The sequence below is a fragment of the Artemia franciscana genome, chromosome 4, assembly GCF_032884065.1.
Source record: "Artemia franciscana chromosome 4, ASM3288406v1, whole genome shotgun sequence".
Taxonomy (NCBI): domain Eukaryota; kingdom Metazoa; phylum Arthropoda; class Branchiopoda; order Anostraca; family Artemiidae; genus Artemia; species Artemia franciscana.
Genome location: NC_088866.1, coordinates 56,898,830 through 56,913,606, shown reverse-complemented (window position 1 = coordinate 56,913,606; position 14,777 = coordinate 56,898,830). Strand labels below are relative to the sequence as shown.

At 38.4% G+C, this 14,777-nt stretch overlaps 1 protein-coding gene across 1 annotated transcript in view; it reads right to left on the bottom strand.

Moving 5' to 3' along the window:
• The window catches only part of LOC136025797 (mitogen-activated protein kinase kinase kinase 4-like), a 131,618-nt gene that overhangs the window by 78,593 nt on the left and 38,248 nt on the right, over positions 1-14,777 (bottom strand). The window contains exon 3 of the mRNA XM_065701787.1: positions 4,730-4,794. Within this exon, the coding sequence (XP_065557859.1) occupies positions 4,730-4,794 (65 nt within the window). The remainder of the gene's footprint in view (positions 1-4,729; positions 4,795-14,777) is intronic.

Here is a 14,777-nt window from a genome sequence, read left to right as displayed (position 1 = left end):
TCATTTTCAGTTTTGATATGTTTTGACTCTTGCTGTCCAGGTGGATTTTCATCTAACTGCGCGGTTTTGCGTTCTTTAGCCGCAAGTCTGTTTTCTTGCTGTTCTTGTGATTCCTCGGAACGCTTTCTTTTCTTACTTTCTCTATCAGCAGCAAGTTTTTTGGCATAAACTCTTTGAGCAGCTTCCTCGGCAGTATATGTGTTTCAAACTACGTAAAAATTGCGAATATACAACATTCTTGGCGTTCCCATTGTCTGTGCATATACAAAGCCGTATGTACTAATAATGACGTCATATGCAAACGCTCTTTTTACAAATAAACAAACATGCATACACACAACTCGTTTTTATATAGATAGATAGATACAATACAAATTAACTGCGTAAAACTTGCGAATATACAACATTCTTCGCTGTCCCATTGTCGCTGCATATAAATAGATTGTCAGGTTTATCGACCCTCGAACATGCAACGTACAATTGTCCATGGGAAAAACAATCAGTATTAAGATCTATACCACATTTTTCTAATGATTGACCTTGAGCTTTGTTAATGGTAATTGCAAATGCTAATCGAATTGGGAATTGCAATCTTTTAAATTGAAAAGGCAGATCCGTTGGAATCATGGGAATGCGAGGCGAGGAATAAGAACAGCCTCACCCTCAAAAGGCCCTGTCAAGATTGTGGCCTCTATTAGGTTTTCCATTGTTTTTTTTTACGGCAAGTCGCGTGCCATTGCAAAGCTTTGGTGGGTTGATATTTCTTAGAAGTATTATTGGTACGCCTATTTTTAGTTGTAGCACGTGTGGTGGAAACCCTGAAAGATCTATGGAATTTAAAAATTCAGATGGATAATTAACCGCTTCATTTGGTTCCAAAACTGTGTCGACTGACTTGTAAAGGACTGCCTGGTCTCGAATCTTGGTCAAAACAATATTGTTGATTTCGTGGACGTCTATATTTTTGGGTGCGAGAATCGCTCTTTCACTTAGCCATTTATTATTTCTATAATTTTTTAGAATATTCGGAAATACTTTTTCAATCAATTCATTTTTGGGCGTCACTAAATTACAGAAATCAGCAGGTAGTTGTATACGTCCTGAAATTGAGTCTACTGGGAGCTTTCCGTTTCCAATTGCCAGCAACTGATCTGAAAATGTTTGACTAGAGTCATCGTTTTGCAATCGGACACGCATATTTGTAGTTAATTTTAATATTTTTGCGTGTGCCCATAAATTAGAATTTTTCAGGCAAGCTTTCATTTCGTCTGCAGGAGTTGATCTAGGTATTATAGGTAATGTTTGCCTGAAATCTCCCGCAAGCAATATTAATGTGCTGCCAAAGGGTTCGGACTTCCCTCTCAAATCTTTCAAGCATTGATCCAGAGCCTCGAGCGATTTTTTGTGTGCCATTGTGCACTCATCCCAAATAATAAGTTTGCATTGCTGCAATACTTTACCCATCCCAGATGATTTGGAAATATTGCACGTGGGAGTTTCTGTAGAATGCAAATTCAGAGGCAATTTCAAAGCGGAATGAGCAGTTCTTCCACCAGGCAGCAATGTTGCGGCTATTCCGGACGACGCAATTGCCAACTCTATATCATTTTTTGATCGAATTGATGCCAGAATCAGTTTTATCACAAACGTTTTACCAGTACCTCCTGGCGCATCCAAAAAGAAAATTTCTCCAACGTTGTTATCGACACAATGCATTATCGTATCATAAATGTCTTTTTGTTCCGACGTTAACTTGGAAATGTTATTTTGTACATACGACAATAGATCACTCGTACTGTAACTTTGTTCACGATCCAATTCTACACATGCCGAAACAGCAGCGATACGGTTAGGTGAAGGCATTCCCAAATCCTGAAGAGGTTTCTTTGCCATACGTACGCACAAATCTTCTATAATAACTAATGTGTAGTTATAAATTTCTGATGTAAAATCAAAAGTCATATCTGACGTCTCTAACTGTTTTCGATGGAGTATATCTTCGGACATTTTTGACTTATATTTTTCCCATAACTCTGTAGGAGCTGACGGAGAGCAAGTTGTTAAAATGATGCCAAACAATGCACGAATTTGAATTGGGGTTGACGTTTTGCACGCGTCATTGATGTAGTTATCCCAGTGTTGGTCATTCTCCGATAAATTCAGAGCATGGCATGCACTACGGTAAGTGTCATGTATAGTACCGTTTACAGTTCTCAAATACTCAAAGGATGTCGGACCGGGTACATTCACCAAAAGCAGGCGTAGAAAGAAGCATTCATGTTGATTGGGGTGAACGGTGTAGAGTCTTCCTATCGTGGTATCTTTGAAGATGGTAGGTTGGCCGTCGACTGACTTACCCTGTTTTCGACGTTCAAATACTTTATTTTTAGTATTCCACGTGTAATACGAAGGCACTTCAGTATACAGCAGTTTTTTTGCAAAAGAATCATTTTTGCAAAGCGAAAAAAAAGCTGTTAATGTTGTATCCGGTGGATTCAGGGCTCTTTTTTGCACGTTGGTTTCCGTGAAATAAACACGTTGACCATTCTGTAAATGTACCGCTAAGTGAAGCTTCATTACTGCTTATGTATCTTCCAGCCTGATATTGTACGATTTCGTCGAAATCTTTGATTTCGGGCTGCAAGCCAAAAACTGCCATGTCACTGCCTTTGTTGACGTATTTACATATGTATTTGATTGCCTTTACGGAGTTACAGTATTCAACGTTTATGTGTGCATTAAATGTTTTTGATAATAATGGGGAATATGGACCAACCCACTGGTCTTGGCACGCTTTCTGTTCTTTCTTTCTCTATCAGCCTCAAGCCTGTTTCCTTGCTGTTCTTTTGATTCCTCGGCACGCTTTCTGTTCTTTCTTTCTCTATCAGCCTCAAGCCTGTTTCCTTGCTGTTCTTTTGATTCCTCGGCACGCTTTCTTTTCTGACTTTCTCTATCAGCAGCAAGTTTTTTGGCATAGACTCTTTGAGTCTTTGAGTCCATGGTAAGTTCATCAGTCATTGTAAATTTAAACATTAATAGATTTCTACGTGAACATATGTCTTAAATATCTTGAATGACGTCACCGTCAAAGCAAAAATGACGACAACTAATTTCATGACGTCAGCCGACACAGAAACATGACGTCACCTGATCCACAGATCCACAGACAGACAACTTATTTTTATATATATAGATATATATATATATATATATATATATATATATATATATATATATATATATATAGACACATGTGTGTTTAGAAGAAGAAGAAGAAGTTTATTATTATTCAATACAATACAGTACAAAATACAATTCAAAATACATACTGTAGTGCAAGTAATAAGAGGTGGAACAAAGAGGAATTATTTTAGAAGTGATTTTCTTTTTCTAGATGAAAATTTCGGCTTTATATTTAACTCCCGTCATCAACAAATCCGAGATAAATATAAAATAAGACTTACAATAAAATCGTGACCATTAAAACTAGTTCATCCTGGAGTGGAAAATGAAAGCGAAAAACGGCAATTCATTTAGATAAAAACAAGCCAGGAGCTAAACTAAAAGGACTTTTTATAAAAATATATTGCTCTTAACTATGGTATTGCAATGTAATATGTTAAATCTTGTTTAGTTCAACACATTATTGAAGTTCACATTAACGGATCTCGTTTTACAAGAATCTGGAGTTACCAACTAGAATTACCAGAACCATGGAGTTTTTGCATGTTATTAACTTTGTGCTAATTTTTTTTTTTACACAGTGTTATTCGAGAAAAATGACAAAACGATTTACAATTGTTCCTTTCTGCGTTTCTTTCAAATTTCAAAAAAGAATAGCAGACTAATCGGATAATCTAAATTATTTTCTTTACTTAATATACATTGATTTTTTTTTATAAATATTAATAAAATGATCATAAATACGTAATTTTTATGGTATAGCATCTAATAAAACTGTTTCAGTATGGCTATCGACATTCTCTTCTTTTACCATCCCTGTTTTCAAAATATATAATAGAGCAATTAAATTAGTGTCTGAGGTGACAGGCTAGCTCAACATTTAATTTACATACATATTTCTTTTCCTCTTATTTCAATTTTAAGTAATTTCATGGACTCCTCCCTAACTTCTTCAGACAATTATATCTCTTAAATTCTGAACTACGAAAGGAATCTTGTGTTTCTTTTTCTCTCAGAAATGACAGGGATATTTTCATTCAAATAACCAAAACCATAAGATCAGATTTAGATCCAGTTTCATGTTGTGCCTCCATATGGAATTCCCTACCAGTTAAAATTCAGCTATGTCATTCTTATAGACAATTTAAAAAAGAGCTAACCGACCACTTCTTATGCCTAGAGAGCTAGTTCTCTCTTTCCTTCGTTTTTCTAACTTTCCTTTTCAATCTAACTTTCCTTTTCAATTTGTTTAATTCCTTTATTTTGATTGACATGGTAGTTTCTGTTGTTGTTGTTGTTGTTTAAGTATTATTTTTTTATTTTTTTTTTATTTTATTTTTTTTTCTTGCTCTTTTGTTTAATTTTAGTGCTATTATTTAATGTTATGCTTAGTCTCCCGTTCTCGCAGGCAAAAGAGCCTTTGTGGAGGTCTAAAGTTTTCTGTTTTTTACGTTTCTTTTAAATAAATTGATTGTTTTGCTTAAATATAAAATTTCTTTAAATTTTTCCTGGTGTTTCAAATGAATAATAATATGAGCATTGTTACCTTGTCCATCTGATCCTCCATCTCTAATCCGTTTTGTGACCAATCTCGGTGGCAAAAGTTTTGACCTGAAAATTCAAAAAGATAAGAAAACTTAGCTAGAGCGGCAAAACTTAGCTACATGCTTAATTTTCCATGTTAAGTGGTTAAGTTTACACTAAGTCAATGAATGAAGAACTTGACGTAGGCAACAGTACTAAAGAACTTATATAAACAACGTAAGCACCGGGCAACGTGCATAACTGAGCAAATTTACAGTGAGGAAAAGTTTAAGGAAAACACAAAAAAATTAAAATAGCGTCACAAAAAACTGTTTTTTTATTATTTTTTTTTTTGCTTGTTTATATTTAGCAAGGGCCCTTTTAAATAAAAATCTAAATATTACTCTTGGAGATATCCTAACTTAGGATATTTGAAATTAATAAAAAAAAATTGGTAATAGAATCTGCGACCATAAAATTCACCTCTGGCACCGTCAGGGATCGAACCTCAGGAACAATTGGCAGAACCAGTTACATCCGCTACACCAGTACCAGAGTAATCAGTAGAATTGTTTTAAAAGGTTGTGATAACTCGACGAATCTTAATTTGCTCATTAATTACTTCTTATTGTCCTGTAGGTTCAAATCTTAACATCGGCACCGGCAGTGGAGGGGGAAGGAGGGCGGCGCCCCTCCCCTGGAAATGTGGGACTGTAAAGTAATTATAAGGAAACCAAAAAAAAAGAGAGCAGAATAGGGAAAACCATAGAAAATTGTGGGTTACCCCATTGTTGACTGCTTGCCAATAGATTTTGACACTTAATAACGCAAATATAAGTTCTAATTTGTGATTGAGTGACCCCTTTACAGTTTTCAACAACCATCTTTTTTTTATATATATGATTTGGCTGATGTAAATAAAAGAAAATTAATACCCCATTGTTGGCCGCTTGCCAATAGATTTTGACATTTAATAACGAAAATATAAGTCCTAATTTGAGATTGAGTGAAAAAAAAAATTCATTAAAACCTCCATAGTAATGAATGGTAAGTAAAGAACAATCCTTGTCAATAAAGAAAGTATAAGAGCCTAACTATTGATAACTTTCAATCAAAGAATTAGCTTTTTATAGTGATCCTACATATTTATTTGTTTATTAGTAATTAGAGTAGTTATTAGCATAAGAAAGTTCGTATAATTACAGAAATTTTGGTAATTATAGCTATAAGGGGTAATTTCGGTAAAAAATATGCCGTCAGCTTTTGCTTGCATTGCAAGAGCACCCATGAGCTGATATATGAAGCCATTATAATCAGATAGGCTCCCTTTGAACGGAATGTTGGGAATTTCTGTGTTTTTCCCCCTGAACAGATACGTTTTTACGTTTTATAATCATTTTTATTCAGGAGTCATTATATTTATCTAGTTGTCTTCCTCCTTTTTCTAGTGATAAATCCTTCTTGACAACAAGGAGCATTTTGTATATTACGCAATCCTTGCCCCGGAGCTGTAGGAGGCTGGATGTACTACTATCAGACATCTTGACCTTTTTAAAATACTGATCTGTATATTGGGGAGAAGGGATTCAAAAAGACAAGGGAAACTTGTTGCATTTCTAACACTCTTCGTCATTCCCTGAAAGTTTCAACTTAGTAAGTTTCAACTCGCGAGAGACACTTTTTCCAGGCAACTCCGAATCCTTACCTTAGACCTTAGTTCCTCCTGTGCCGCCAGAGGCACCCAGGGCATCCAAAAAGAGCCGCCAGTCGTCCCTCATATGTGCTGCTGCCCAGACGTCTTCCCACTGGGGTTGGACTATCGCATTGATGTGTTTTAGGTCCCGCTGGTACGTACGACGAAGTGTATTCTTCGGCTTCCCTCTTCTTCGGGTTCCCTCTGGTTGCCACTCCAGTACAGTTCTGGGGAGTCTATCTCCCGCCATACGGATAACATGCCCCAGGTAGCGCCATCTTCGTTGGCGTATGACATCTGTTACCAGGGGCTGGCGCGAGATAGACCGAACAGTCTGGTTGGTTATGTGGTCTCTCCAGTTAATGTTCAGTATTCTGCGAAGACAGTTGTTCTCGAAGGCAAGAATCCTCTTTTCTTGGTGTTGGTTTAGTTTCCAACATTCACAGCTATAAAGGAGGGCGGAGATGACGTTACTGTTGAACAGCCTCATTTTCAGTTTCAGGGAGTACTTTTTCGATCGCCACACTGGCTTTAGTCGATTAAAAGCTCCACTGGCTTGTCCAATCCTAGACTGCACCTCCTTTTCGCTGGATCCAGTTCGTTCGACTGTACTTCCAAGGTATCTAAAATCCACTACCTGCTCTACTGTATTGTCCCCGCACTTTAAGCCCAGTGGTGAGTCGCTCGTTGCCATGCTTTTTGTTTTGTTCGAGTTGATCTTTAGTCCCAAAAGACTCGCTTTCTCTCGGATTGCTTCGAGAAGATCCTGGAGCCTTTCCTTGTTTGCTTCCATCAGGGTGATGTCGTCGGCGAAATCAAGATCTGCTAGTCGTTTGTTGTCGCAGATTTGGATACCAAACCCCGTGCAGTCTCGGAGCACATAATCGATTACAAGGACAAAAAGCAAGGGGGAGAGGACACACCCCTGTTTGACACCGGACATGATATGGAAATACCTTGTATTTCCTTCGTGGGTCCGAACGCAGCACTCGGTGTTTTCATATAGGGCAATGATCAAGGATACAAGTTTTTCTGGAATGCCGTAATATTGGAGGATATTCCACAGCGAATCTCGGTGTATTGAATCGAAGGCTTTTTCGAAATCCACAAAGACAAGGTACATCTTTTGCCTCCATTCATTGCATTCCTCGATCATCATGCGTAGGACATATATAAGGTCGGAGCAGGAGCGGGATGGGCGGAAGCCATGTTGCTCGTCTCGCAAGTGCTTATCTAAGGCTGTCTGGATGCGACGAAGGATTATCTGTGAGAATAGTTTCCCCGGGATAGAAAGGAGACTGATGCCCCTCCAGTTATCGCATTTTGCTGCATCTCCTTTCTTAAAAAGCTTGATGAGTGTGCTTTTTCTCCATTCTTCGGGGACTTTCTCTGATTTCCATATACATGCAAAGAATGTGATCCACACAGTTATGCAAGCGCCTAAAGAGGCTTTAATCATTTCTGCTGATATCCTGTCGCTTCCTGGAGCTCTGCCGTTCTTCAGTTTGCGAGCGGCTTGTACCAGTTCTTCGGTTGACGGTTCTTCCGTATTGATTTGAAGTTCCAGGAATGGGGTTGTGGGGATATCTGCTGTGTTCGGAGGACTAGGTCGGTTGAGAACTTTCTCGAAGTGTTGGGCCCAAACTTCAGAGATTTCATCGGGGGCTGTGACTGTCTTCCCGTTTCCGTCTTTTCCTGGTCCATTTAGGTTGCGACGTTTCCCGATGATTTCATTGGTGATTTTATAGACGGCTCTGGAATCGCCGCGCTTGGCCGCTTCTTCTGCCATAGCTGCCTTTTGTTCTAGAAAGTTCCGTTTATCTCCCCTTGCGCTCTTTTTCACCAGCTTGTCTTGGTATCGATACAGCTGGTTACTCAAGACTGTGTCGCTGTTATCTCCATCATTTAGAAGACGTTGTTTTAGTTTCCGACGCTCTTCGATAAGGGTCCATGTCTTATCGGATAACCACTCGTCTTTGGGTCTTTTTTTGTGCCCAATTGTTTCTATTGCTGTCTGGTTGTAGGCTTCTTTTAGGGTGGCCCAGGTTGTCTCCACAGTGGCTTCTCTATCCAAATCTAGGGCCAAGCTCTCAAACCTGTTTGTAAGCTGTATATTGAACCTATGACGAACTGCTGCGTTTGAGAGCTTTTCAGAGTCGTAGGCAGGTTTCTCTTTGGTTTGGGATTTTTTTGTGGCTTTCAGTTTGAGGGACAGCTTTGCAATCATCAAGGCGTGGTCTGAGGCGACGTCGGCTCCTCTGTAGGCTCTTACATCTTGAAGGCTTGACTTCCACTTTTTGTTGATCAAGATATGGTCAATCTGGTTGTGGGTTCGACCATCAGGCGAGTTCCATGAGTATTTGTGGATAGTTTTATGCTGAAACTGGGTTCCTCCGATGATAAGGTCATTTGTTAATGCGAAGTCAACTAACAGTATCCCATTCTCATTTATTTCGCCGAGGCCTTGTCTCCCAAGAACCTCAGGACAATAGGACTTGTCGCTCCCCACCTTGGCGTTGAAGTCACCAACAAAGCAGACGAGATCGTGGCTGGGGATATCCTTGGCGACAGCTTGTAGGGTGTTGTAGAAGTTATCTTTTGTGGTATCGTCTGCCTCATTAGTTGGTGCGTAACATGCGACTACCGTTAACTTAGCTTGGCGACCTGTGAACCGTGCCACGATGATCCTCTCATTTATAGGCGTCCATTTCGTTAGGGCTCTGGACGCAGATTTCGACAGCATTATGGCGACGCCTGCTTCTTTCTTTTTTTCGGTGCCACTGTGCAGGATTGTGGATCCCTTCTTGAGGGTTTGACTACCTGTACCAGTCCAACGGACTTCCGACAGAGCTAGGATGTCAAGGCCATAATTGTCCATCTCATTCACAACCTGTTCTGTTTTAGAAAGTTGAACCATGGTCCTTACGTTCCAAAAACCAAGTTTAATTTCGCAATTCGTTTTCAAAAATCGTGTCCGGGGGCGGTCCGAATTCGTCGTCAAGGGGTCCGGGGGCAGTCCAAAGTCGTCGGCAGGTTGCATAGTCGGTATCATGTTGGCTCTCAATTAGACGGTTCTATGGCAAATCTTTTTTCCAGGGGCAGGCTGCTAGTCTGCCGCCAAACCCTCCTCCTTTATCCAGGCTTGGGACTGGCTGTATGATTACAGGCGGTAGAAAAAACACAGGCGGTAGATTACAGGCGGTAGAAACTCCGAATGGCATAGAAAAAATAATAAGAAGGAATACTAACAGATATCGAGAAAAAAAAATCACCCCTGCGATTTATTTAGTGTTGAATTGTGATTTATTTATTTTTGAGTTTGATCATTCATTCATTGAACATCTTAAGCCGGATAAGCTCTCACAAAGTTTTTGCCAAAACAAGAATCAGAATTGACAAAACAAGAATCAGAAAACAAGGTTTACAAGTGGTTGAAAGCATTAAAATACAAGAGCTAAGAGCTCATATGGCACTTGTGACAAGGCGAGAAGAGCTAAGAGCCAAGAGATCATATGGTATAAGCTCTAACAAAATTCTTGAATCAACAGATTGATTTAAAAAGGAAAATAAGAGGCTTAATGACGGTCAAGATTTAAAATAAGAGCTCTGAGTCACAAAGTCCTTCTAAATATCAAAATTCATTAAGATCCGATCACCCACTCGTAAGTTATAAATCCCTAATTTTTTTTAATTTTTCCTCTCCCTTTTGCCCCCCAGATGGTCGAATCTGGGAAAACGACTTTATCAATTCAAATTGTGCAGCTCCCTGACACGCCTACCAAGATAATTCAAATGGTCTATGAGTTTCCATGAGCCATTTGAAGGCATGGTTTCAATATTCAGTTTGACTCCCAGAATCTCCCCCCAACTTTGACTTCACCACATTTGTATTTTTCTTCTTTTCTTTTTCCTGTCCATAAACTATCTATACTATATACTTGAAATATCTTTATTTCATGGCCATCTTCCTTAGTTCTGCCCTAAGATGGATTGATGATAGACTCTATCAACAAGTTAAATGACATCATTTCTATGCAATTCTGACAAAGGCTTATGCTAGTTTTGCCTCTCAATCAGACTATCTGTGTTGGCTATCTTTTCCAATTAGCCATGGTTCTTGACTTTTGCATCACAGTCCATCAGCTTGATTTAATTCATATATTAACAGATGACTTTGAATCATAGAGCTCATGTTGTGTTTTTATGGCACTTGGTATTAACCAAGTGACATATAGCAATCGCCAATTCTGTCGGTCTGTCGGTCTGTCTGTCGGTCTGTCGGTCCCGGTTTTGCTACTTTAGGCACTTCCAGGTAAGCTAAGACGATGAAATTTGGCAGGCGTATCAGGGACATGACCAGCTTAAATTAGAAATAGTCGTTTTCCCAATTTGACCATTTGTGGGGATCGGATCTCAATGAAATTTGATATTTAGAAGGATATCGTGGCTCAGAGCTCTTATTTTAAACCTGACCAGATCTGATGACATTGGGGGGAGTTGGGAGGGGGAAACCTAAAACTTGGAAAACACTTAGAGTGGAGGGATCGGGATGAAACTTGGTGGGAAAAATAAGCACAAGTCCTGGATACATGATTGACATAAACGGAACGGATCCGCTCTCTTTGGGGTAGTTGGGGGAGGGATTAATTCTGAAACATTAGAAAAAATTAGGTATTTTTAACTTACGAACGGGTGATCGGATCCCAATGAAATTTGATATTTAGAAGGATATCGTGTCTCAAAGCAATTTTTTTAAATCCTGACCGGATCTGGTGACATTGGGGGACGTTTGGAGTGGGGGAACCTAAAATCATGGAAAACGCTTAGATTGGAGGGATCGGGATGAAACCTGGTGGGAAAAATAATCAGAAGTCTTACATACGTGATTTACATAATTGGAACGGATCCGCTCTATTGGGGGGGGGATGAATTCTGAAAAATAAGAAAAAATGACGTATTTTTAACTTACGAAGGAGTGATCGGATCTTCATGAAACTTCATATTTAGAAGGACCTTGTAACTCAGATCTCTTATTTTAAATCTTAACCGTATCAAGCGTAATTGGGGGGGGGGCAGTTGGGGGGGGGGCGGAAATCTTAGAGAATACTTAAAGCGGTGAGATTAGGATAAAACTGGATGGGAAGAATAGAAACCTGTCTAAGATACGTGAATGACATAACCGGACCGGATCTGCTCTCTTTGGTGGAATTGGGGGGGGGGGGGGGTGATTTTGAAAATTGAGGTATTTGTAACTTACGAAAGGGGTACCATATCTTAATGAAATTTGATATTTAGAAGGATCTTGTGCTTTAAAGTTGTAATTTCAAATTTCGACCAGATCCTGTGACATTCGGGGGAGTTGGAGGGGGACACCGGAATTCTTGGAAAACATGAGAATTGGGGTATTTTTATCTTACGAATAGATGATCGAATCGTAATGAAATTTGATTTTTAGAAGGAATTCATGTCTCAGAGCTCTTATTTCAAATCCCGACCAGATCTTTTGACATTGGGGGGAGTTGGAGGGGGAAATCTTGGAAAAACACTTGGAGTGGAGGAATCGGGATGAAGCTTGGTGGATAGAATAAACAAATGTCCTTGATACGTGATTGACAGAATCGTACTGGATTCGCTCTCTTTGGGGGAGTTGGGGAGAGGGGTTCAGTGATTTGGCGAGTTCGGTGCTTCTGGACGTGCTAGGGCGATGAAAATTGGTAGGCGTGTCAGGGAGCTGCACAATTTGACTTGATAAAGTCGTTTTCCCAGATTCGACCATCTGGGGGGCAAAAGGGAGAGGAAAAATTAGAAAAAATTAGGGATTTATAACTTACGAGTGGGTGATCGGATCTTAATGAATTTTGATATTTAGAAGGACTTTGTGACTCAGAGCTCTTATTTTAAATCTTGACCGGCATTAAGCCTCTTATTTTCCTTTTTAAATCAATCTGTTGATTCATAGAATTTTGTTAGAGCTTATACCATATGATCTCTTGGCTCTTAGCTCTTCTCGCCTCGTCACAAGTGCCATATGAGCTCTTAGCTCTTGTATTTTAATGCTTTCAACCACTTGTAAACCTTGTTTTCTGATTCTTGTTTTGTCAATTCTGATTCTTGTTTTGGCAAAAACTTTGTGAGAGCTTATCCGGCTTAAGATGTTCAATGAATGAATGATCAAACTCAAAAATAAATAAATCACAATTCAACACTAAATAAATCGCAGGGGTGATTTTTTTTTTCTCGATATCTGTTACTATTCCTTCTTATTATTTTTTCTATGCCATTCGGAGTTGCCTGGAAAAAGTGTCTCTCGCGAGTTGAAACTTACTAAGTTGAAACTTTCAGGGAATGACGAAGAGTGTTAGAAATGCAACAAGTTTCCCTTGTCTTTTTGAATCCCTTCTCCCCAATATACAGATCAGTATTTTAAAAAGGTCAAGATGTCTGATAGTAGTACATCCAGCCTCCTACAGCTCCGGGGCAAGGATTGCGTAATATACAAAATGCTCCTTGTTGTCAAGAAGGATTTATCACTAGAAAAAGGAGGAAGACAACTAGATAAATATAATGACTCCTGAATAAAAATGATTATAAAACGTAAAAACGTATCTGTTCAGGGGGAAAAACACAGAAATTCCCAACATTCCGTTCAAAGGGAGCCTATCTGATTATAATGGCTTCATATATCAGCTCATGGGTGCTCTTGCAATGCAAGCAAAAGCTGACGGCATATTTTTTACCGAAATTACCCCTTATAGCTATAATTACCAAAATTTCTGTAATTATACGAACTTTCTTATGCTAATAACTACTCTAATTACTAATAAACAAATAAATATGTAGGATCACTATAAAAAGCTAATTCTTTGATTGAAAGTTATCAATAGTTAGGCTCTTATACTTTCTTTATTGACAAGGATTGTTCTTTACTTACCATTCATTACTATGGAGGTTTTAATGAATTTTTTTTTTCACTCAATCTCAAATTAGGACTTATATTTTCGTTATTAAATGTCAAAATCTATTGGCAAGCGGCCAACAATGGGGTATTAATTTTCTTTTATTTACATCAGCCAAATCATATATATAAAAAAAAGATGGTTGTTGAAAACTGTAAAGGGGTCACTCAATCACAAATTAGAACTTATATTTGCGTTATTAAGTGTCAAAATCTATTGGCAAGCAGTCAACAATGGGGTAACCCACAATTTTCTATGGTTTTCCCTATTCTGCTCTCTTTTTTTTGGTTTCCTTATAATTACTTTACAGTCCCACATTTCCAGGGGAGGGGCGCCGCCCTCCTTCCCCCTCCACTGCCGGTGCCGATGTTAAGATTTGAACCTACAGGACAATAAGAAGTAATTAATGAGCAAATTAAGATTCGTCGAGTTATCACAACCTTTTAAAACAATTCTACTGATTACTCTGGTACTGGTGTAGCGGATGTAACTTGTTCTTCCAATTGTGGGACTCGAGGTTCGATCCCTGACGGTGCCAGAGGTCAATTTTATGGTCGCAGATTCTATTACCAATTTTTTTTTTTTATTAATTTCAAATATCCTAAGTTAGGATATCTCCAAGAGTAATATTTAGATTTTTATTTAAAAGGGCCCTTGCTAAATATAAACAAGCAAAAAAAAAATAATAAAAAAACAGTTTTTTGTGACGCCATTTTAATTTTTTTGTTTTTTCCTTAAACTTTTCCTCACTGTAAATTTGCTCAGTTATGCACGTTGCCCGGTGCTTACGTTGTTTATATAAGTTCTTTAGTACTGTTGCCTACGTCAAGTTCTTCATTCATTGACGCACTGTCGAAGCAGTTTCTTCGTTGCTTTCTTTCAACTTAGTGTGAGGCAAGATAAAGATAAATGACAGAAGATATGGGAAATATAATATTTGAGCTATATATTTGCCCATTAGGGGAGGGAGAGGGGTAGAATATTCGGACAGAATGAAGTTAGAAAACAATTCTTACTTCATAATATAAGAATAATTATATCAAACATATTTTGCATGCAGACCCGTTATACTTTACCCTCAACCCTCCTAGTGTGGAAATATATAGCCCAAATTTGTTTCTAAAGTATTAAAAAGTTTCTTAAGTATCATATTTTCATCATATTTTGTGACATTTCAGAAGGACTAGTCAGCAAAACAGGTGCTACTTAGATAAATAACTTAACATGGGCACTATAACAGAACAATACCGGTCCTCTGTTGGAATTAAATAAAAAGAAAAAGTTTTATTTTAACTGCAAGTAAGGAGTGACATTAAAACTTAAAACTAAAAGAAATTATTCCGTATATGAAAGGGGTTGTCCCCTCCTCAACGCCTCACTCTTGACGCTAAAGTTTGACTTTTTCTCACAACTATACTTGA